A 9,989-nucleotide genomic window follows, 5' to 3' on the forward strand; every position below is an offset into this window, starting at 1 on the left:
AGGGTGGGCGTGGCCATGGGGCGTGGCCAGCTTGACCTCACTTGTGTTGGGGGCACCTGTGGCAGCCCAAGTGCTCTGCCAGTGAAAATGGGCTCCCAAGCTCCGTTTTCGGCCATGACAGCCTCCTACAGCCCTCTAGGAGTCCATTTTCTCTGGGGGAGGGCTGCAGGAGGCCATCACAGCCAAAAACAAAGCTCAATTTTTGCTGGCAGAGGCACCATAGGTCGGTCCTTCACTGTTTCCAAGGCAACCCCGCGGGCCAGATCTAAACACCCTGAGGGCCAAATCCAGCCCACAGGCCTTGAGTTTGACACCCCTGCTCTAGCTGATATTTTACAAAAGTGTTGTAAAATAGTTGTAAAGTGCTTGCACCCATGAAATCACGACACTTTCTTCAATAGAGGCCATATGGCTCGATGTGAAAAGTATAACTATGCATAGACAGGCTGCCTACTAAACAAATTGTGGACTGCTAGCAGGAATGGAATTATTTATGAAGCTGAATTAGGACAGTTGTGAGTATCACAAAAACTGGCTGGAATGTTGTCTCTGCTTATATGGACATTTTTTGTTTATTGTTAGGTTCTCGATGATAGTAAAAAGTGGTGGAAAGTCAAGAATTGTTATGGTCAAGTTGGTTATGTCCCTTATAATATTCTTGCTCCAGTGATGAACGGAGATCATTCCAATATCAAGAATGACAAGGAAATTCTTGTAATCCATGAAATCGACCCTATAATAACAAAGGTAAGTTAGAACGGAGGTCCCCAACTCTCAGTCCGTGACCCAGTGCCAGGCTGCGGCATGCTAGAAACCAGGCTCTGCAAACAAGTGAAGTTCCATCTGCAGAATGCAGGCAGCATGTGAAACTATGTCCCCACCAGTCTGCGGAAAAAACTTCTCCCTGGTGCCCAAAAGATTGCGGGCCACTGAGTTAGACTACATGAATTAGGGCTTTGTTTATTTCTGTTTTTTATCATTCGGCATCCAATGGGATTTAAAATTAAAAATCAATATTTTAAAAGCAGCAAAGAAAACAACTGAACCAGCGAAGCAATCCATCAGGAAAAAACCCTAATGAAATATATTTATTAATTTGATCTATTGATATGGCCACATAGCTCACAGACCAGGACTCTGGGCGGCATACGATACAAAAAGTGATTGGGTAGAATAGCCTTTGCTTTTCTTAATCTTCTCCAGATGTGTTAAGCTATAAACTTGATGATCCTCACTTGATACAGGTAGTCCTCACCTATGATCACAGTTGGGACTAGAATTGCCATTTCTTTCTGAGATGATGGTTAAGTGAATCACATCCAATTTTACAGACTTTTTTTTTGCCACAATTAAGCGCATTAATCACATTGTTGAGTGAATCACATGGTTATTAAACCAATCAGGCTTCCTCCATTGATTTTGCTTGTCAGAAGCCAGCTGGGAACATCACAAATAGCAATAGCAATAGCACTCAAACTCCTATACTACTTCACAGTGCTTTACAGCCCTCTCTGAGAGGTTCTCAGAATCAGCATGTTCTGATCCCCCCAAAATCTGGGTCTTCATTTTACTGACCTCGGAAGGATGGAAGGCTGAGTCAACCTTGAATCTGGTGAGATTCGAACTGCCAAATTGCAGGCAGCCAGCAGGCAGCAGAAGTAGCCTGCAGCACTGTGGCTTTATGGTACTGTAATCACTCAAATAGTCACTGCAATGGTCATAAGGGCATGCTGGTTGCCAAATGCTTGAATTTTGATCACGTGATACGAAGAACATCATGCAGGTTTCATTGGCAACAAGGTACCAGGTGAGGAATATCAGGCAGGAGAAGCAGAACGGAGAATGGAGAGGAAGGTAAGGCTAGTGAAAAGGATTGCTTCATGGGGCAATACGGTTTTGCAAATCCCGCCTGTATCTCTGAATATAAGAAGCTGAGGACATGAAATGGAATATGCTTAGGTAGGGGTACCCAACCCGTGGGCCATGCCCCAGAACCGGACTGCAGCTTGTTCAGAACTGGACCACGGAAGTGGCTAGCGAGCTCGAAGGTCCATTACATGAGCAACGGGTGGGTATGCTCATGTACCAAACTCCATTTGTGTGAGTGGCAGAAATGGAACCGCACAGGCACATAGATGTGCACCCATCACTCACTCAGAACCAACCCTTTTTTCCCTGCCCCTGCCAGTCCACCAAGCCGGAAAATTTAGGGACCGCTTAGGGATACCCTGGGAGTATCTACTGGCGATTATTAGAAACCAAATACTGGACTAGATCTTTGGGGGATCCAGCATTGCGGCACAGAGGTCAGAGAGCCTCGATAAAAGCCTGGTGAGATTTAGGGAGAGCAATCAAAGCTTTCTCCCTTTGAGTTCTAGAATGAGGATCCCCAACCTTTTCAATTCCCCAGACAAGTGATGGCAGCGGAAGCTGTGACTTATTAGGCAGTTTCGGTGGCAGCAGGGAGGGAGGTAATGGTTTCCATGCATGCAACCTAAATCCCGCACATTCACATATGAAGCTACGCACACTCACCTGCCACTTTGGCAGCCTGGTTCCCAACAAACCACAGTCTGAAATATCAAAGATGGATGAGGATGAAATCAGATCTGTATTCCACATGCATAACTTTACTTAAAAGTGCTGCAAATGGAAAACCAAAAGTGTATATATATATAAGGATCCAAATGAATTGGGGTTTTACATATTAAAACCAAGACAATACAGAGGACGAATTGCTTGTAGATAATTAATATTGGCTTGTCACCGTAATTTTTTGTGACATCTCTTCTGCCACTCATTGTCCTTCCTTTCTTTCTCTGCATAGATAACACCACCTCAGCCACCAGCAAAGACCAAACATCTGCAATCCAATGGTGTAAAATGGGCCAGCATGGAGGAACTTGACATAGACCACAGTAAGAAAGGTGAGATTCCTCTTTCATTTGGAATTAAAGAGCCAGGAAACAAGCAATTCTTCTTTCTGTTTTGCCTAAGCACATAACTCAAATGATGGGTGAAAAATCTCAGGTTGATCTCTGGCCTAGTAAGAGCACAAGACTGAAATTATATTAGTTGGAGTTGATTTGTCCACTACAATGTCCTTTGGACAATCTGAACTCGGTGTCTAGGATAGCAGTGAAGACCTTGTGGTCCTTCAGAAGTTGCTGAATTACATTCTCCCTCTCCAATATTCATGGTTGACTAGAACTATTGAATAGCTCAGTAGCATTTAGAAACCACGTGTTCTTCATCCTTGCTCTAGAAGAAAGCAATATGGTCTTTATATGTTCAAACTAAACTAGCTTCTCAGTGGCCTCCTAACATGTTGGATCGTGTGATATTGGAAGGAATGTATAAAAAATATCGTTTTTGCAGAGTGAACCTGCTCCTGTCACCTGTAAAACTTGAGACTTTCTGAGGCTGAAGTTTCATTCTCCTAGTGTGTGGGTTGGTTTACAAACGTTTCGCTACCATGCTGGGTAACATCTCCAGCGGAGTTTAGGCGATGTCAGTGTTCTTCCATTTATAAGGGCTTCTTGATAGGTCAGGTCTTGTGATGGGTCAGGTGTGTCAAGTGAGGGTCTTGTGATGTGTCTTGCAAATTGCAAATTATCACCCTCCCTACCACCTGCCATGCTCATGAGTTCATCAAAGCCTGTTACTCCACAAGCAATTCCATCAACAGACACAGGGTTGTACACCTATGTACCCCTCAGAATCCAAATCAACCACACAGCTAACCAGAGACAGCGACCCTCAACCAATCCATTCAAGCCCCCTCTTCAGAAGTTCATCTCCTCACTTGATGTAACCTCACCATCACAAGACCTATTACAAGACCCTCACTTGACATACCCACAGCGGACCCATCACAAAACCCTTATAAACAGAAGAACATTGACACCCCCTAAACTCCACTGAAGGGGTTCCCTAACTGGTAAATAAATGTTCAGAAACCAACCCACAAGCTCAGAGAATGAACCTTCACCGTCATTCTACACCCGAGCAGTGGCGATATTCTACTGGTTCGCCCAGTTCACCCGAACCAGTGGTAAGAAATGCTACTGTTCAGCTGAACCGGTTGTAAAATAACATCTACCGATTCACCCAAACCCGTATTTCTTTTTTCTTTTTTTTCCTCCTGACGAGCAGCTGTTCTGAAGACCGACTGTGCCTGGATCCCACTCACTGTCTTACTGCTTTGCCCAGGAGGCTTCCCTGAGGCTCAGTAGGCATAAAGGGGCACGCAGGGAGGGGGGTGTGCACAAAAAAAGAAAGAAACCACGCCCACCAGTCACATGGCCATGCCCATCTAGCCACTCCCACCTAGCCATGCCCAAAGAACCGGTAGTAAAAATATTTGCATCCCACCCCTGCACCCGAACTACAGATATTCCCACTACTGAGACTTCATCCCAAGTCCTGATGTCCTTTCTACAACCCTTAGTGTCCTATCCTCATAACTCCAGTTGCTAACTGAAGAACTACTTGCTCTGAGAATGATCTCATTTTCTTTTTACCTCCTGGCTACTTCTTTCAATTAAAGAAATTATTTCAATTAAGCTACTTGCTGGTTTCTTTTCCCAGTTGTGCTCCTTGTTAATGACCCAGCAAAGAACATTACTTAAAGCCCTGGAATGGGGTCCCTGAAAACAATGGACCTGGTTTTCCAAATCCTTGGTGCAACCAGTTGTAGACAATCCAATCTTCTAGATGTCTGTCAAACACAACCCTGATGCAGCCCTCAATGAAATCGAGTTTGACACCCTTCACCTACAGCATATTAATTTACAGCAGGATACTGTAGAAGGGATATGGCTGCCTCTTGAATTAAGGGCTACAATGGAGACGTGCAAAATTGGGCAGCCCACCCCTCTTTCCCCCCTCCTGCCCTCCTCATTCCACCCACCCAGATCTGTGTGTTCCAAGAACGGTGCATCCGTTTTCAGAAGTGAATCTGTTAGAATAAGAAGTGGCATATTTTTCTTCTGGGCATGATCTTCTCCAAAGTACATAAATGATTCCGGAATACCTGCACACCTGGAAGAAAAATATAAAGTTATTGGAAGAGAACATATAGTCCTTGCACTTACTTACCTACAAGGACAAATCCTGCATGCCTGCTTCCTTCCAATGAATCCATGAGTGACATCTCTTTCTGCCCTGCTAGATCACTTCACCATGGTCAATGAGGAGCTCGTCCTGAGACTGGCCAACGGGACAAGTGGTGGTAGTAAGACTCTTCACATCCCACGCACTCTGGATACTGATGTCCCTTTAGACTACAATTCAAATTCTGATCAAGTCCGGACCTGGTTGGAGGCCAAAGGATTTGATCCATTGTGAGTTGGCCTGTGCTTCTTTTTGAAAAAAATACACAGATTGGTAATGAAATCCAGGCATATCTTTCCTGATATTTCTCTCTTTAAATCATATTAGATTCTAGATCAGAGATGCCATGCATGTCAACACTCTTTGTAGTTGACAAACATCTAATCTTTCAGTGAATGGCTTCTCAATAGCCACAATATAAAGCAGCAGCAACAGCTTTCCTGAATTAGTTGGTAGGCTTCTAAAATTTGCCATTGAGCTAGGGATTTTAGGTTTATACCTAATAGATGGTAACTCAAGTTAGGAGTAAAACTGTTAAATCAGATTCCTGTTTGATTGGAGCAGGGGGGAGGAGTCTCTCACTGGCGAACACCAGTCAATGAGGACCTAGCAACTATCTGATTGGTTGCTGCTTACCCAATGGCGAAGGAGGTGTGGTGAAGGAGGTGTGGCCGTTTAATCATGATGGAGATGTTCTTTGCTCCAGTGGTTCGAGTCCTAGCACTGCATGGCAGGGTGAGCTCCCGTCACTCATCCATCTAGCAGTTCAAAAACATGTTCTATGCAAGCAGATAAATAAATCCCACTTTGGTGGGGAGACAAGCTTCATGCATTTAGAATCCTGTTGGAACTGGACCTTCCCAATTGCAATTCACATTTGTGAGGCGAATTTGGTGGAGGGAGAGGGTCCCAGATGAAGCTGAAGAAAAGTAATTTGTTTTTCTTTCTGGTGTGGAGCTAGCTCCGCCCCCTGTGGCGCATCATGGAAAATTGCATGAGCGTGAATCAAAAAGGGCTAGCAGTCATAGGTAGTCAAACTATTACTCTGTATTAGAACTGTGATCTCCTAACTGATGTAATTTCGCCGTATGTCAAATAGATAAATTAAATCCATTGAAGATTTCTTTTATTGGTACTTTAAACATCCTGCTATTTGGTCGAAATTGCTGCCAGAGTGTGACTTAGTTCGATGTCACTTTCAAATCTGTTTCAGAGTTTAAATGGCATGGCTCCTTTTTCCTATCACGCTCAATTTATTCCACCGACTCTTTTCCCTCCTTCCTGCAGGATTGTCAATGCCCTGGGAATTCTGAACGGTGCTCAGCTCCTTTCTTTGCAGAAGGACGAGTTCAGAGCTATCCACCCAGAAGAAGGACCTCGAGTCTACAGCCAGGTTACCATCCAGAAAGCCCTCCTAAAGGTACCAGGGATTTTGAAAATTCCCCTAAGGGTTGGGAGAAGGGTGATGAGTCGAGACCATTCTTGACCATCAAGAGCACAAGAAATTTAAAAAAAACAAAAAATCTAGATTCAGCAAAGATATAAGGATTGGAAGGGGAGGGATGAGAGGGATGGGACAAGCTCGAAAGATGCCAGAGTTTCAAAGAAGTAGATAACATAATGAGAGTTTTGGGCTTGAAGTCAAGCACTTCGTCCTTAATTTTCTATTATTTTCTTCTAGGACTCTGGGAAAATGTCAGAGCTGGAGGCTGTGATGGCAAGACAAAAAAGAAAAGCAGAAGGATTGGACTAACAGAGCTCTTTTTTGTGTGGTGGTGTGACTTTGCTAAAGAAATGTGGAAATGCCAGATCTTCTCTCTATAAGATCAGAATCTACATTGTGCAGGGAGATCAGTGTGAAAGAATTGGTTGTAATTGTTACTGTGGGTGTTTTATCTTCCTGATCTGCTATAAAGAAGAGAAACCTCTGGGTATCCCCAGTTTCTCAAATCTCTCCTTTTAAAATAGACATCATGGAACAATCTTCTAGCACTCTCCCCTATTCCTTAATCCTCATTTTTTTTAAGAAAATAAATGAAATAATTATGTCCTACAGGATCTACACTATCTCCATTTTGGAGCAATTTGTTTATCTCCTAGTACAATTATCTCTCAATCTCTCCATAGGAAAATATAAATATGATATAGTGCATGCTATCATCCATTCAATTTTTGTTTTTTCATTGAACATCAGCATGGAAATTGTTGAACAGATTTCCCCCCCCCCCCAGTTGTATGGTCTCATGAACTATGCATGTAAATTTACACAAAAGCAATAATTTTATATGCAGTTTATTTGCACAGAACATCATAGGAATTGTAGCACTGCTGGGATCCAATTTTTTTTTACTACCGGTTCTATGGGCGTGGCTTGGTGGGCAGGGGAAGGATACCGCAAAATCTCCACTCCCTCCCCACCCCACTAACCTGCTTTCCAGCTCTGTTCTCCTGTGCAGGGCAACAAAAGAAGACCCAGCCGATCAGCTGGGACTCAATGGGAGGCAGAGAATAGATGGGGGCAGGGCCAGTCAGAGGTGGGATTTGCCGGTTCTCTGAACTACTCAAAATTTCCGCTACAGATTCTCCAGAACTGGTCAGAACCTGCTGAATACCACCTCTGAATTGTAGTCAGAGTTCTGCCTGCGTATTCAGTGAGTGATATTTTGCAGCTCTGTGAACTTTTTAAGCAAATCATCCTGTCTAGCCAAAATGACTCCACCTTTCCTTTTTTTTGATCAGTTCCTGTGAAATAATAGCTCAGCATAAAAAAAACCTATTAAATAATCTAAGGAAGTATGTGTCATGAAAAATGACAAATTATTATTATAAGGATTAATTGCTTAAAATTCAGAGGCCTTTGTTTGTCACAGAACAATATATACTTTTGGTCACTAGATGGCAGTCGGAAGCCTCTATGGGCAAACCAAGCTGTTTAGCTATAGATAATTTCCCTGAAAATCAAAAAGATTTAACCAGATCTTAAACAGCTTGTTCCTATTGTCCTGAAAGCATTTTTTATGGAGAAAAATGAATTGAATCAGCTACTTTGAAGGAATCTTATACAAGAAAATGTGATGTTTCAAGTTAAAAAAAGAGCCTCTATCATAAAATGGGGCCACTTGTTTTGAAACTTGCTGTGCTGTATGTGTGTATGTTAGCTAGTTATTTAACTAACTTGTTTTTTTCCAGTAGTTTTCTCACAATTTGATGAACATGTGTTGAACAATGCATGTCCATAATTTTGATTGCTGTGCTACTAAAGCAGTTTTCATTAGAAGTTTCTTGAGTTCAGTTTTACCCTTAAATCTACTAGCAGTTCTCCACAAATTGTTTAAGCTGCCAGTAAAATTAATGTTATTGTGGAAGAGAAAGGTATGGAAAGGTGTGTAAAAATCGCTGTAAGCTGCTTTCTCATAATAAATTTAATGCAGGAAATATTTATTTTAAGCCTATTTATATGAAATTACTATTGTTACTATCTGTTTTTAAAAGATTGATTTCTAAAACTTCTTTTTAAAAAAATGAAATTGATTTTGAAAGCTCTCTCTAGAACAGGGCCCCCAGTTAAGTTGGGCATTAAATAAAATGGTTTTCTGAGCAGCATGTAAATCTCTCAGGAAATAACATTTTAAACAACATTTTTAAGGCCAGAAATTCTGTTCTCTGGCTGTTTTGCAGGAAAGCATCATTGTAGAAGGACTAAAAATCAACCCCAAGGTCATCTATTCCTAGTGGTGGCACTGATGAATCCAATACAGGTAGTCCTCGACTTACAACAGTTCATTTAGTGACTATTCAAAGTTACAACTACACTGGGGGGAAAAGTGACTTATGACTGTTCTTCGCACTTACCACTGTTGCAGCATCCCCAGGGTCATGTGATCGAAATTCAAACGCTTGGCAACTGATTCACACGAAGGCAGCATCCCAGTCACATGATCCCCTTTTGTGACCCTCTGACAAACAAAGTCAGTGGGGAAGCCACATTCCCTTAAACAACCGTGTTACTAATTTAACAGCTGCACTGAATCACTTAACAAATGTGGCAAAGAAAGGTCAGTAAAATGGGGCCAAACTCACTTATCAAATGTTTCGCTTAGCAACAGAAATTTTGGGCTCCATGGTAGTTATCAGTTTGAGGGACCACATGTAAGGGATTTCAGTTTAGTTCGCACCTGGCAAATTTAGTGCAGTCCCCCCCCAAAAAAAACCCACACAGGAGATAATATCTCATTGATAGCTAATTAAAATTTGCACATTTTATACTTCTGGTTTATTTTTTCCAAACTTCCTGAGAGACCAACTGCTTATTTGTTATTGTGGGACATGATGGAAATGCAGTATCTGTTATTGTTTCAGGGCTTGGGGAGATTTTATGGAAGACATTGTTAATTATATCAACATTTGTAAATAAATGTTTCGAACAATAACCTGCCTCATGATACATTTCCAGTTATGCATGCAAGCAATCAATAATATATTAACTAATGCAAGTTCACGGATCTATTAATCTCATATTTTCATTGGCCATTTTTTGACATACTGGTTTTCATTTCACCCAGTAGAAATAGTTTTCTGGACCAATCTGTTTTAGTGATAGAGTTTTAGTTGTATTCTTCCATGTTAAATCATTATATAACTTTTGTTTCTCCCAAAACTTATTATTCTTATTTATTCTGTTCTTATAGACTAGGGTCCTGTTAAAATAATCCTAAACTATTTAGCATTAGAATGAGGTCAAATGATTTTAAGAAAGTAGTAGTGCATTATAGGGTTAAAAAGAACTTTAGTAGGCTGACCTTCTTCTTAGTTTTGTGGTGTGAAATGGGCTCATCAAGGTGTAATGTAAAGACATGAAAAGTGAAAAGAGAAGA

The 9,989-nt window shown here is 41.7% G+C and overlaps 1 protein-coding gene across 1 annotated transcript in view; it reads left to right on the forward strand.

The window, feature by feature from the left end:
• The window catches only part of EPS8L1 (EPS8 signaling adaptor L1), a 46,789-nt gene extending 37,478 nt beyond the window's left edge, over positions 1–9,311 (forward strand). The window contains exons 17-21 of the mRNA XM_026712012.2: positions 583–747; positions 2,828–2,927; positions 5,174–5,345; positions 6,403–6,535; positions 6,797–9,311. Of these exons, the coding sequence (XP_026567797.1) occupies positions 583–747; positions 2,828–2,927; positions 5,174–5,345; positions 6,403–6,535; positions 6,797–6,868 (642 nt within the window). The 3' untranslated portion in view covers positions 6,869–9,311. The remainder of the gene's footprint in view (positions 1–582; positions 748–2,827; positions 2,928–5,173; positions 5,346–6,402; positions 6,536–6,796) is intronic.
• The last annotated feature ends 678 nt before the right edge of the window (positions 9,312–9,989 follow it).

This window comes from Pseudonaja textilis, chromosome Z (genome assembly GCF_049901715.1).
Source record: "Pseudonaja textilis isolate UNSWEBS1 chromosome Z, rPseTex1.2, whole genome shotgun sequence".
Lineage (NCBI taxonomy): Eukaryota > Metazoa > Chordata > Lepidosauria > Squamata > Elapidae > Pseudonaja > Pseudonaja textilis.